We start from the raw sequence: 14,617 nt of genomic DNA, 5'->3' as shown, positions 1-14,617 counted from the left end.
TTCTCCGGGACCAACGTACCCAACCAGAAGGAATCTAGATTTACCTTGTTTTATTATTATTAAACTTTGTCAGTTTATAATATAAGACAGTACATGATTTAAACATCCTCGCGTTTGAATCAAATAATTTCAAAATGAAATCCCCTCCAGAAAGCAAGCATCTGGCCGTCCTCTCAAAAAAAAAAGGAATCGGATTAAACAGTCAGATCAACAAATTATTCACCTGAGGAATCCCCAATAACTTTTGGAACCTATTTTCATTTTGTAAATAAACCAGAGGTACATTTTGTGATGGGAGCTTCCAGTGTCCAAGAGAACCTTGAGTTGTCTGATGAACAGCTTTTAAGCATAAAAATAATTATTTTTGATCGGTATAAACAGCATCAACATCATCAAGCTCAAGTAATTTGCTCATAAGTTGCTTGTTCAAGTCCATAGCCTCATCGTCTACCTGAAAAAATCAAGTGTAACTGACTCAGGTTTTACTCCAATGTTTCCTAATTGAAAAGAAGTTAAGGACAATCCCTCTTTTTATTTAGAAAAATAATAGAATTACTTTTCAAAGTTCAATGCAGACGTTAAAATACCATTATAATCGTCATCAATATACAACAAAGACCTGCTCAGTCTCATCCTTATAAAGTGTATAGAGGGTTTGAGCTGCAGTTAATCCCCTATAGATTTGTCTATTTGCAACAAGAGTTCAAGGCTACAAGCATTGAATCATATAACTTACGCAGAAAAGAATGAGAATGGAGATTTCTACAGACTTAAAGGATGGAATTCAATTGTAGAAAAGTAATAAACGTGAACAAAGAAAGCTGCAACATAAAAATTACTTTGGAATTCATGGAGTCAAGTCATGCTAGTAATTAGCATCATATATTTACGTGTGCAATTAAAGAATATGATAGAATAGAATCACGTACTCCCCCTAATTGCATAGTTCATTAGTAGCTAAACACACGCCAATTAAGCTCTGAAATTCTCACCGCATGAAACTTTGGAAACTTTTAGCTAATAATTTTCAACTCAAGAATGTACCCCAGCAATCCTACATTTAGATTCAGGATTAGAAGCTAAATTAAAGGGAAAGTACCTTATGAAAATAAAAATTCTCACCTCACCTGGACGAAGAAAACAAAAGTGGGATGGGGGAGCTGAATGTAAAGAATTTAAAAAATCCTCTTCGATTTTTACTTCTGTGTAATCTTTTAAAATGAAGAGTTAGATAAATATAATGGATATCTGGCACCCTCCAAAGTGAGTAATTCATTTTAGAGTGTAAGGCAAGAAAAATCTCAATCATTGATGACAAAATCAACTATCAACGTTGTGTACCCATACATCCACAACAAATTATGCATGTTTCAAATATGAAAGTTTATTTTCTCATCAATGACTGAAATCATTTACTGTGCCTTTGCTTAATTTAGAAAAGCCAAATCTAAACATAATAGGAATGGTTTATAACATGATGAATAAGTGGAAAATTACTGATAGAAACACTATTGATACTCTCCAGAATAGTTTGCCTACAAATGCATAATTGTAAAAATGCATAATTGTAAAAATGCAATACAGACAGAAGAACAGAACAATGAATCAGGAAAAAGTAACACCTCCCAAACCCATTTTAGATATTGCATATTACTGAATCAAAGATTAAACTTACACCTTCAGAATTCTCTGTCATACTACGAATACAAAAGGAGAAGGGAGAAAGACAAATGAAATAGCACATGCAAAAGCCAGTAGACAAACCTCAACCGTGGTATTTGGAAGAAGCTCGGAACCATTATCAGGCTCAAAATCTATGCCCTCTTCTCGCAGCTTAGATAATATAGATGAATAGTTCTCTGAAGAACCAACAATTTTATAATACCTGACAAAATGAAATAAAATGAACTCTAGTTGGCAAGCTTGAATTTTATGCTCTACTCTCCTTGTTATAAGGGGTAAACAAACAGAACAACAGAGGCTCGAACATATTTCAGCCATTATTACAGCCATCAGAGCTACCAAGAAGACTAATTTAAGTATGAGAGATTACAAGATCATGTGATGTAAGAAATGCTTACCCTATATATGTAAAACAAATCTGCCCAGTGAATCAATTTCAGACCAATGAAAGATTTGATACTCTTGTATCCAATAACTCCTAAAAAATGTGATTTTTATAAATATATTTGATAGACTGTAACTATTTTTCATATTGATTTTGGTTCCCGGATTTTAGAAAATTTGAACAACAATAAATATCTATTTAAATATTTGAAATTTTCCTTTATTTCAAAAACATTTAAATAGGAAGCCAGCATTTCCATTCTCTCATACCAATTCTAACAAGACAAGAATTGCTACAGATGGAATTCAGAAAATGACATCAGGCTATTGCAAAGTCTTCGCTTTAAATATTAGAAACTAGGGTTTCAATGCAGATAATTAATTTCCATCGTTATCCATAGATTTCATTACTCAAATTAAGGTGCTATAAAGCTTGAGTTGTCATTGGAGCAGTCAGTAGTGGATAATGCGTTCCATCCATGGATGCTGAATTATGAATTGTTGATCACGCATATCAAACTATGATTTTACCATCAGCCTTTCAAATTCACCCACGTTATAATAAAGGAATGATTTTACTCAAACTAGCTAATATGTTCTTCAGTAATTGGTGAAGAAAAAGGGTTTGATGAGTCAAACGGATGATCTCATTATCACTGGTTTCAAGTTTTCCTCTCCAAGACCAAGAAAATGTCACAAATCTTTCCGATGAAAACCACAAATTTTATTGTAACTGAGAAACACAATGAATAGCTGAGAATTACCTTTCTGAGCTATCCTCTTCAGTGTCATCTTCATAAGTTGGAGGTTCAATTACATCCTCAGCTCCAGCATCCAAAGCAATGGAAAGCAGCTGATCTTTGTCAGCATTAGTAGCTTTAATATTTACTACCCTAACACGTCTAAACTTAAATGTCACAGACCCAGAATCTGCCATCTTTCCTCCATAGTCCCTTATCACTTCCCGTATCTTTGCCACAGAACGATGTATCTTATCAGTCGATACCTCAACTACAATACTAACTCCTCCATAACCATAAACCTGAAGGGTAAACATAAAAGGATGAGTTAAAATAGCATTCCGAGAAAAAAATTCTAAAAAATGTAATCCACCGAGAGTCTTGTAGAGTTGAAGGTATTCGGCCCAAGGATGGGTCCAAACAAAAAACTGACCCCTTCCCACACGTCTGGGCAGGGTCCGACCATAGACTCATTTACCTGATTGACTCCAATTTCCCTCGCACTTGGACTTTTTTAAAATTCACAGCGTCAGAGTAAAAAGTAATAGCATACAAAAATGTGTCCCTAAAAATGTTAAACGTCTCAAACTCTCTAGCATAATGCTTGTTTAAACAGCTGGGATGAATCAATTATAAGGGAGATGTAATTTGGAACAATTAGAACTGAAATAACAAACTTTGAATATAATTATTGTTTTCGGGAATGTTTGCCAAATTAACTTTGTGAGAACAAATGGCAATAGGTCAAAAGTGCTTTTTCGTAGCTCTTGTAAAAAAAAATTATCTCATAATATTTTTTAGATATTAAAAGTGAGTTGGGTTATAAACTCATTTCGCCCAAACATCCCTTTAGGACAAAAGTCACAAAATTTTACCTGTGCACAAACAGATACTTGATATTAAGCACCAGGATTAATAATATGGGATGCAATTAAAACTGAATGTTATTCGTCATATGCATCTGTCCTACATGGAATTTTGTTTCTTTAATTTGCCTTAAGAACATGATAGCGTCGTCTTAGAAGAGAGGAAAAACAAACCACTTATAAGTAAGATTGGTTACGACTCATGAATGAGTGCATGATATACCACCTAACCCAAAAAGCTGGACCAAAAAATTACCAGTCCCAGAATTATCTGCTTCCCCATGGCAATCAATCAAGAGTAGTTTTCTACCAACCTCATAGACTTTCTCAATATAAGCCTCCTGTCCTTTCTCAGAAGCTCTCTTGATATTGCGCTCAACAATATCTTTAGGCACATCAAGCTCCTTAGCTTTCTCAAGTACAGCAGCCAAAACTGAATTAGATGTTACATTTGGACCACCTCTTTTTACCCTGTCATTCAACACGATGAAAGTTATGCCACAATGTGGTTCTTTAATCAATAAAGAAAAACAAGACAGTAACAAAATCCTTTAGTTCGAACGAATACATATTACAGAACAGATTCTGATCAAATTCAGGAAAAATAGACACCACTTACAGTAAAGTAAGGAAAAATCGGGGAAAAAAATACAAGGGATGATCACGCTAACTATTTCACGTCACTAAATCCTGGGCAGCAGAAGGTCAATTTGCTAAATACCCGACCACCTTAAACTAACTTGATAGTACCAATCAAATCAGTGATGTAACAGAGAACATAAACAAATGAGTTAGTTAATGAAGGACTTACGCAGACACAACCTCCTTTCCAATCCTTGAGTATAGTTTTGTCTTCTTCGCATCTTGGGCTTCCTGTAATTTTCTTATATAAGAATCAATCCTTGGAGAAATAGAAGATTTCTAAAGTTCAAAATAATTGGTAAAATGTATCTATAAGACAGCGACCCAACTTAAAGCCACATGGTAACAATAAGCCTTGTTTAAAAATAACGCGAGAAGTAATCAAAACACGAGCACAACCTCATTGATTTACAGCAATACAGCTAGAGGAGTAATGTCCTTAAATAAATGGACTGTGAAGGAAGATACTGATACTAGTTGAGAAAATGAAGGAGAAAAGAATTTGATCAAACAGGTGGCATGCAAACCTTTCTCCCAGCAATTTTGCAGGAACGGCGACCCATACAAACTGGAGCGGAAAACCATATCCTTCTCACTTGGGAGTTCTGAGTGCACACTCTGTTTGGATTCAACCACAAGGTTTTGGCGCGAAAGAAGATGGAGGAGGAAGATGAATGTGAGAGGCGAGTAGTCAAAGCCTGAAGTTGAAGCAGTGCTCTCATCTTTTTATTTGATTCCTCATACAATACACACCCGCGTGGTGAAGCCATTTTTATATTACTAATTTGTAACATATTTTAACTAAATGTCATACAATATTAATGGAATTTGTATGTTTAAGAATATTAATTAGTAAAGCTTTTTCTATCAACTTTTATAGTTAGTTTTTAATTATCAATGTCAGGAGAAAAAAAAATAGTATGGACAGTGAATTTAGTTTTCGGCTCTAAGTAAGTTAGGAATTTTAATTTAAGATTGGTAGAAGTTATTTTTTGTTTGAGACGGTTTAGGAATTTTTTTAATATAGATTAAGGTTATTCTTTGATTAACCTTAATTAAAGTTTTCATAACTAACGTGGGTACCACCATAGATGGATATAGAAGGGTACCTTCTTTATGAAAAATGCTAAGAGCACACTTTAAGCAAACTCTTTTCAACAATTTTCTTGCATTGCTTCATAATTGTTGAAACACAACTTATGTCCCTCGTGGTGTTTATAAGCGAATTTGTTCCTACCCAACCATAAATCAATCTATCATAATCTAAACTTGTATTATTTTTTGATATAAGAACTGGCCCAGCACTGTTGCATTTGGTATGTGGCCCAGCCCATATTAGTTTGCCACTGACGGGGTTTAGAATAAACCACAGATGCCACGCAAGCAGTCTTATGTGCGCGATATGAGAGCGAAAAGAGAGAGAACAGAGCTTCTTGAAGGTTCCAATAGAAGCAGAAGCAACGATGGCGTCCGCGTAAGCTGAGCGTCGCAGAGGCAGCTATGGACGACGGTGTAGAAGGGAAAAGGAACGAGCACAACGTAAGAGGTAAGAAAAATACTGTCTTTTATTATTCTGTGATTACTTTGAGAGTTCTTACAAAAAGATAGTGATCTTCTTTCTGTATTGAAAACCATAACAAAAACAAAGGGGAGAGCTCTATTTATAGAGCTCTGTCAAACTAACAACTAAACTACTAACAGTAAAACCTAGTATAACAGAAATGGTTACTGTCTTTATGACAGTAAAGAATTAGTTTCAATCCTAATAGCCTCCCCTCAAGCTGGACGATGGATGGTCGTCAGTCCAGGCTTGGGAATAATCGATCTGAATCTGACGCGATGAGGGAACTTTGTGAAGATATCAGCTAACTGTTCGTCGGAGCGCACGGGAAGAAGGTTTAGGAGTTGTTCCTGTACCTTTTCACGAACCACATGACAGTCAAGCTCAATATGCTTGGTTCGTTCATGAAAGCTCTGATTGTGAGCTATGTGTCTGGCTGACTTGTTGTCGCAATATAGGGCCGGGATTCCTGACTCTTCTACTTGAAGGTCATGTAGTAGATAACTGAGCCACTATATCTCGCATACAGTGGCTGCAAGTGCTCTATATTCAGCCTCAGTAGATGATCTGGAGACAGTTCTCTGCTTCTTAGATTTCCATGAAATGAGAGAAGATCCAAGAAAGATGCAGAATCCTGTTGTGGATCTTCTGGTGTTGGGACATGTGGCCCAGTCTGAATCACTGAATGCCTTTAGTTGCATAGGAGAGTCAGCAGGGAAAAACAACCCCTCAGATGGCTTAGATTTGATGTACCTGAGAATATGTTGGATGGCCCGAAAGTGATAATCAGTAGGTGATTGAACAAATTGACTGAGTAAATTAACTGAAAAGCACAAGTCAGGTCTAGTGTTTGTGAGGTATAATAACTTCCCTATTAGCCTTCTGTAAGGGCCCGGATCATCTAGATAGTTGTCCAATTTGTATAAGGAACTTGTGTCACTAAGAAATGGAGTAGATGAAGGCTTACAACCCAACATTCCTGTGTCTTCCAGTATATCTAGAGCGTATTTCCTTTGGCATAGGTGGATCCCTCTTTTAGATCTAGCTACTTCCAATCCTAGGAAGTATTTGAGTTCTCCTAGGTTCTTTATTCGGAACCTGTTATGGAGAAGTTCCTTTATGTGGTTGATCTCCATCATGGAATTCCCTGTTAACACAATATCGTCTACATACACAAGAAGGGCAGTAAAGCTAGTAGGTGTTTTCTTAGTAAATAAAGAGTGATCAGATTTAGATTGAACAAACTTGGCAGTTATCAGGAAGGAAGAAAGTTTTTCAAACCACTGCCTGCTGGCTTGCTTTAAGCCATATAATGACTTGGTTAACCTACAAACCTGTCCTTCATTGTATGTGTTTAGTCCTGGGGGTGGTTCCATGTAGACCTCTTCATTAAGGTCTCCGTGCAGAAAGGCATTGTCTACATCCAGTTGATGTAGAAACCAACTGTTGGAAGCTGCTAGAGCAATAAGTAATCTGACCGTGGTGAGTTTGGCCACAGGGGAAAATGTGTCCAGATAATCTATGCCCTCTTGTTGCGTATAACCTTTAGCCACTAAACGGGCTTTGTATCTCTCAATACTGCCATCTGCTTTGTACTTCGTTTTGTACACCCACTTGCAGCCTATTGTATTTTTCCCTGGGGGCAGTTGAGTTAGAACCCATGTATCATTGTCTTGCAGAGCTTTAATTTCCCTTTGCATGGCCTCTACCCATTCATTTATCCTTTTCGCATCATTGTATGATGTGGTTCCTTGTTTCCAGTGACTGCCATAGTGTATATCAAATGTTTCTCTGAAAGATTATCACAACACAATACATCAGAGATAGGATAGGGTGTTTTAAAGCAGTTTTGAATAGATGAGGATTGATTCACCTGGTGGATATAATCTTTCAAGTATGTAGGAGTTCTTCTAGGTCTGTCAGACCTTCTCTGCTGTTGATTCTCCTGGCTGGTTTCTGCATCATTACTGTCATTTTCATCATCATCAGGGAGCTGTTCTCCTGAGTGTTCTGCTGCTGTTGGATCAGCAGCATTCAACTCGTCATGTCTGCCATCACCAATGTGATATTGGTCCTTTAGGAGATCATTTAAAGCATCAGCCTTGTCTCTTTCAGTGTTACATTCTTCTCTACTGCCTGGCACCTCCTTGTAGGGAAAAATGTCCTCATGGAAAATAACATTTCTGCTTATGAGGAGTTCTTTGGTATTTATGTCAAGCACGATGTACCCTTTTACACCATATTTGTATCCTAAAAAGATACATTTTCTGGCTCTAGGATCGAGCTTACCCCTGTTATTCTCAAGAGTTGAGGCAAAACATAAGCTGCCAAAGGTTTTGAGGTCTAAGTAGGTGGGAGGCAACTTGTAGAGAAGTTCATGAGGTGTTCTGTGATTAAGAGTGACAGTGGGCAGCCTGTTTATTAGATAAACAGCATGCCCAACTGCATAGGACCAGTAAGCGTTAGGCAGATTGGATTGAAAGAGTAGGCTACGGGTCACATTTAGGATGTGTTGGTGCTTTCTTTCAACAACAGAGTTTTGTTCTGGGGTCTCAACACAACTCTTTTGATGGTTGATCCCATGCATGTTGTAGAAGTCCACACAATTAAATTCAGGGCCATTATCAGATCTAACGGTTTTGATAGATTTGTTAAACTGATTCTTAATCTTAGTAACAAAATTTTGCAATAATTCTCTAGTTTGACCCTTATTGTTCATTAGAAAAATCCATGTGTGTCTACTGTAATCATCTACTATAGTGAGGAAATATTTATGACCATGCACAGAAACAATATTAAGAGGGCCCCAAATATCACAATGCACAATGTCAAAACAGTCAGTGGTGGCAGAAATACTCTTAGGGAAAGATAACTTTCGTTGCTTAGCATAATGGCAAGTGTCACAAACAGTATTGGTATCAGTTTTAACATAGGGAAAGTTCTCAGATATGTATTTCATCACCTTGTCACCTGGATGGCCTAATCTACAGTGCCATAGGTTTACATCAAGATTTTTAAAAGAAAAAACAGCTTTAGCAGTGCATCTTTGATCAGATTTAGGAGAAACTTGCAGGTAATAGAGTCCCTTCCAGGAATTAGCACAACCAATTATCTTCAATGTATGATTCTGCTTTATCTGGCAGACCTTAGAGAAAAAAGTTAGACTGCAATCTAGGTCCTTAATGAGACTTTGAACAGAGATCAAATTAAAGCAAAATTTAGGAATATAGAGAACATTAAAAATAATAAAATCTTTTGAAAATTCCACTGTTCCAGCGTGTTCAGCAGTTAGGATAGAATTGTTTGGCAGTTTCACAGAAATAGGTTTAATTTTATAGAAGGTCACAAAATTTGTTTTATCATGTGTCACATGATCTGTGGCACCAGTGTCAATAATCCAGGAAAGGGTACCTTGTTTGTGTTGGGTGTCACTTCTTTGGACCTGATTAACCTTGTGAGGGGGCTCATCGATTTTGTCCATCATTCTGAGAAGTTTATGCATTTGCTCAGCCGTGAAGGACTGGAAAATGTCCTTACTACTTGCTTGATTTGTGCTCTGAGCATCTCCAGGTTCAGTGGAAGTGCTGGTCTGGCAGGCATTTGCAGAACCCCAGTCAGCTGTCTTGTTTTGGTTGCTTTGGTTGTTGTCCCCTTTCTTGTACCAAGGAGGGTATCCATGTTTAGAATAGCACTCATCTATGGTGTGATTCATCTTGTTGCAAAAGGAGCATTGTTTCCCATGATTAGGATTCCTACCCCTTCCTCTACCTTGACCACGAAATCCAAAACCTCTTCCTTGGCCCTTCCACTGGCTGTTCTTATCAGTGGTGCTTGCCAGAATCTTGACCTCGGGAGAGGTATTTTTCTCTTGTCTCTCTTGCTGCATAATGAGAGAGAAGACCCGATTGATATTAGGTAGAGGATCCATTAGTAGAATTTGTGTCTTAACAGTGCTGTAGGAATCATTTAATCCCTTCAAGAAGCATATTACATGTTCCATTTCCCTGTATTTCAGGGAGATTCTTGAAAGATCACAACTACATGGAATTTTACATGTGCAAGTAGGAATGGGTCTTAAGAATTCCAACTCCTCCCATAGGATTTTCAAATCAGTAAAGAACTGACTCACTCCCCTTTCTCCCTGTTTGATAGAATGTATATCCTGTAATAAATCAGAAATCTTGAAATAGTCTCCTTTGGAGAATCTTTCTTTCAGCTCATCCCATAATTCCTTGGCCTCTTCAACGTATATGACACTCTCAGCAATCTGTGGGGAGAGTGTCTTTGTAATCCAGGATAGTATCATTACATTGCACTTTTCCCATGCATCAAACAGTGGATCGGTTTTCTGGGGTATCTTTATGGACCCATCAATAAACTTTGTTTTATTCTTGGAGAGCAAAGCTCTCCTCATGCTTCTGCTCCATGAGGAATAATTGTTTTCGTTTAGAGTCTGGGCAATGAGAGTGAGACCTGGGTTCTCACCAGGGTGCAGATAGTAGGGGCTGGATGGGTTGTTAGCTTCAGCTGGGTGTAGGTAGCAAGAACTAGGTGGATCGGCTGATTGATCCATGAGAGGGAGATTCCAAGAAACAGCCCAAGAAGATACCAAGATTTGAACCAGAGGCAACGGAAGCAGAGCAGGTACTAGACCTGCTCTGATACCATATAAGAACTGGCCCAGCACTGTTGCATTTGGTATGTGGCCCAGCCCATATTAGTTTGCCACTGACGGGGTTTAGAATAAACCACAGATGCCACGCAAGCAGTCTTATGTGCGCGATATGAGAGCGAAAAGAGAGAGAACAGAGCTTCTTGAAGGTTCCAATAGAAGCAGAAGCAACAATGGCGTCCGCGTAAGCTGAGCGTCGCAGAGGCAGCTATGGACGACGATGTAGAAGGGAAAAGGAACGAGCACAACGTAAGAGGTAAGAAAAATACCGTCTTTTATTATTCTGTGATTACTTTGAGAGTTCTTACAAAAAGATAGTGATCTTCTTTCTGTATTGAAAACCATAACAAAAACAAAGGGGATAGAGCTCTGTCAAACTAACAACTAAACTACTAACAGTAAAACCTAGTATAACAGAAATGGTTACTGTCTTTATGACAGTAAAGAATTAGTTTCAATCCTAATATTTGACTTAGCATATTTTTATCCAAGAATTCAATTATAAGATCAATGGCTCATTGGATTCACCTGATCTCTATAGGTATTATATTTATAATATTAACTGTTATATAGTGTAATTGACTAACGTACATAACGTCTTTTACATACACACTCCATTTAGTTTTGAAAGAAAAAACAGAATAAATAAAAAGAGAAAAAAGAATTAACGCAGAAAGATCTAGAAAGTATGTGAAGTTAATCTTCACATAATAATTATTATTCAGCAATAACAAAAGTTTTATGACACTCTTAATTATGCTAAACATTTGACCTTTAGTTTTTGTTAATTTAAGTATCTAACATTAATGAAGTCACATAGAGAAAAAACCAGGTTATAATTTCCTAGTATAATACATTTTCATTATATTCATATTAGTCAGAATAGATCGAAATAAAAGTCTAGTCTAGAAGATTTTTTTAATATTTTTGTCATGCGTTTCAGAATAAAATATTATAAACCTTGTTTTTAGTCTTTAAATTGTCAAACGATTTTGATTTTTGTTCCTTTTCGAAAGGTTTGTTCATTTTAATCTCTTAGTTTTGAAATTCTTATGTTCAGTCCTTAAAATTGAACGACGTTAATTTTTTTTTATGTGGCAAACGACGAGCTCACGTGTGATGTCATCTTCCTGTGTCACACTCTGAACGTTTTTTCCAAACCCTTCCTTCTTCTCTCCCAATTACTCAAAACTTCCGATCATCTCTTTCACACCCACCACTGTCTCTTCCCCTAAGTCTCCATTTTCATCCATTTTCTGAGCACATGCCACCATAATAATTAGAGGTACAAACTGAAATATCCAGTAAAACCAACCGTAAGAAAACACAACATTGAAATTGCAAGATTATGATCATACAAGCTACACACACGCACAGTCATCCGAAGCACAACATAATTCCATCAAGAAAGTTAATACAGTTACCTAATCAATTGGTAGGAAAAAAATAAATTAACATACATGTATAACTTAGAGAATCTCAAACTTTTTGACCTTGGTGGGTGTGTTGGAATTGGAGTTGGAACCAGCATTAGCCTTGGCAGCCTCTACGGTCCTCACATCGAGCTGAATGAGACTCCTGGTGGCGAGAATGGTCTGCAGTACCAAATCATGCGAAGCACGAGCGTACAAACAACGAATCACGAAGGAAGTCGCGTCCTTCACGTCCTGAGAGTTCAACGGCCCCAAGAGACAATGTCCTAGGATTCTGAGCGAGGGTTGGAAAATCTCCCAGGGGAGAGGGATTCTCTCGCCTTTGGTGGCGCGAATATCGGAATGATCGGGAATCAGCGGCGAATTGGCAGAAGTCGAGCTTGGACCAGGCGAAAGTGGGAGATCTGGGAGAAGTAGGAGTGGATGGCGACGCCGACGATGGCAGGTTGAAGGCTTGTGTGCGGCGGAAAAATGATTGTTGGTGGCGCTGGAGCTCGCGATGTTTCTAGCAATTTGGGAAGAAGATGATGTTGTTGGATGTTAGTGGTGATTTTCCCCTTTGGCTGTGGAAGAAGGTTGAACGATGTCGCTTGCAACGCGAAGAAGGAGCTCTGGGTGGTCTATGTGGCAGTTGTAGCGGCATTGACGGTGAAGGACGATGAAGGATGGCTCGCGCAGGAAGATGCTCGCACTATGAACTCGCGGTGACTTAGGGGTTGCTTGCGCGATCTAATGATGGAGGTTGTAGAGGCTCGCGGGTGAATGGTTGTTCATGGTGGTGGTCCAATGTGAGCTTGAAGGATTCTTGGTGTTGATGGCAGCTTTTTGGCAGTGGCGGCCTTCAACATGACTGACAATAGAGGAGGATTAGGATTTCTATTTGGAGAAGGTAAGTGTTTCTAGGTTGATGACATTTAGAAAAAAAAGCAATGTGTTACACACGTACAAAGGAAGTTGGCAGCCCACGTGGGCTCACCATTTGTCACATCAAAGAAAACTTAACGCCGCTCAATTTTAAGGACTAAACATAAGAGTTTCAAAACTAAGAGGACTAAAATGAACAAACCTTTCGTAGAGGGACGAAAATCAAAATCGTTTGATCGTTTAGAGACATGTATAAATTTTAATAATTAGAGACATTAGGAACATAAAACATTAACCGGTGTTGCTCCCTCCACCACCCCAAGTGTTTCTGCACCTTTCCACTATTTTTTTTATTCCAGAAATACTCTATACCTCTCCACTATTTTCTTTTATTCCAAAAATACCCTACATCTTTCCACTATTCTTAACAATCTTTCTCTTTCTCTCTGCATTAATGGAGCATTCATATCGCTTAGATTTAAACTTGAAATATATTGCAAAATATAAAATTTAGAGGAAACTTCAATATTAGTGCTTCTACCACTTCCATTTTATAAACTTAAAAGTTAGATGCAAATACAAAATAATAAAAATAATAATATTAATAGTAAATAATAATATATTATTATTATTATATACTAACTTTATAATGACGAAAGAACTAAATAAATTCAAAATCTTTAACAAATAATTTTTCTTTTATATTTTAAGTATTTCATAATATTTTTATATTATTTATCTAATAAATTAAATACTTTATTCAAGTTATTTAAGTCAAACATGTCGGTAAGTTAAAACATAATATAATGTTAAAAATTATAGATATTAAATGTAAAAAAAACACACATATATATATGAACATTTTTCTAGAAATTTAGAATAAAATTTTACCATTTATTAAGTAATTTGAAGAAAAAAAAATATATTGAACAGTGAAAATAAGATTGAATCAAACTTATTTAAGGAAAAGTGTAAATAAAATTTTGTAATAAAAGAGAATAGTAGGGAGGTGTAGGGTATTTTTGAAATAAAAGAAAATAATGGAGAAGTGTAGAGTATTTTTGGAATAAAAGAGAATAGTAGGGAGGTACAAGAGGGTAGTAGAGGGAGCAACACCCAACATTAACCATTATCCGTGCGGATCCAATCAAACAAGACATTTAGACCATGAGTATTTCATCTTACACATTCAACATCACATTCAAAATTAAATAAAATAATTATTCAAATTAAATAAAAAACAAAATTTTAAAAAGATTTTTGATCGGATAATATCCGTTTCTAATATTATCGGATTTCTATATCTCATTAACAAATTTTAAATTTGTTTTCTATTTAAATTTTAATAATTATTTAATTTAATTTAATTTAATATTTTAATGTAATATAATATATTTAAATATTTTTACTGTGATTTTAAATACTATTTTTATTTTTATTATTATTACTTTTATTATAGTTATTTTATTTTACATTTTTAATAAAATTATTATAAAATATAAATCATATTTTAATAATTATTAAATTATAAAAATATAATAAATAATATTATTATTTTTTAATTAATTAAATATTTATTAAATTTTAAATAAAAAAACTATTAGCATATTTTACGCTATCCAATAAACAAGTTTTTTAAAATTTTTGTTTTTGTTTAAATTTTAATAACGGGTTAATTTATTGTAATATTCTAATATAATCAAATTTTATATTATTGTTATTATTATTTTATTATTTTATTTTTTATTTTTATCACTATTACTTTTATTTTA

The 14,617-nt window shown here is 35.9% G+C and overlaps 1 protein-coding gene across 3 annotated transcripts; it reads right to left on the bottom strand.

Moving 5' to 3' along the window:
* Positions 1-35: 35 nt before the first annotated feature.
* On the bottom strand, positions 36-5,071 carry LOC124846923 (YebC-like protein). Of its 3 annotated transcripts, none has more exons than XR_015784392.1 (7): positions 4,843-5,071; positions 4,485-4,546; positions 3,988-4,144; positions 2,832-3,109; positions 1,765-1,885; positions 930-1,054; positions 36-451 (listed from the first exon to the last, which is right to left on the bottom strand). XR_015784392.1 is itself a non-coding variant. In XM_088107014.1 (7 exons), the coding sequence occupies exons 1-6, from the start codon at positions 5,035-5,037 to the stop codon at positions 1,028-1,030; spliced, it is 840 nt and encodes a 279-aa protein (XP_087963140.1). In that variant the 5' UTR covers positions 5,038-5,071; the 3' UTR covers positions 36-451; positions 993-1,027. The 3 variants fall into 3 exon arrangements, 2 of the variants coding, with proteins under 2 accessions (XP_087963140.1, XP_087963139.1); XM_088107014.1 differs by having other exon boundaries at positions 993-1,054; XM_088107013.1 differs by lacking the exon at positions 930-1,054 and having other exon boundaries at positions 4,843-5,066.
* Positions 5,072-14,617: the final 9,546 nt, after the last annotated feature.

The sequence above is a fragment of the Vigna umbellata genome, chromosome 2, assembly GCF_029865625.1.
Source record: "Vigna umbellata cultivar VRB3 chromosome 2, Vumbellata_1.0, whole genome shotgun sequence".
Classification (NCBI taxonomy): domain Eukaryota; kingdom Viridiplantae; phylum Streptophyta; class Magnoliopsida; order Fabales; family Fabaceae; genus Vigna; species Vigna umbellata.
This window is presented reverse-complemented; position numbering and strand designations above follow the sequence as displayed.

Excerpts from the sequence above, each read along its gene's own strand:
- LOC124846923 (XM_088107013.1), bottom strand. The coding sequence starts at position 5,037 with ATGAGAGCACTGCTTCAACTTCAGGCTTTGACTACTCGCCTCTCACAT. Across the intron at positions 4,145-4,484 it reads GGAAAGGAGGTTGTGTCTGC|GGTAAAAAGAGGTGGTCCAA; the intron begins GTAAGTCCTTCA and ends GTTGAATGACAG. Across the intron at positions 452-1,764 it reads TTCCAAATACCACGGTTGAG|GTAGACGATGAGGCTATGGA; the intron begins GTTTGTCTACTG and ends TGATTTTTTCAG.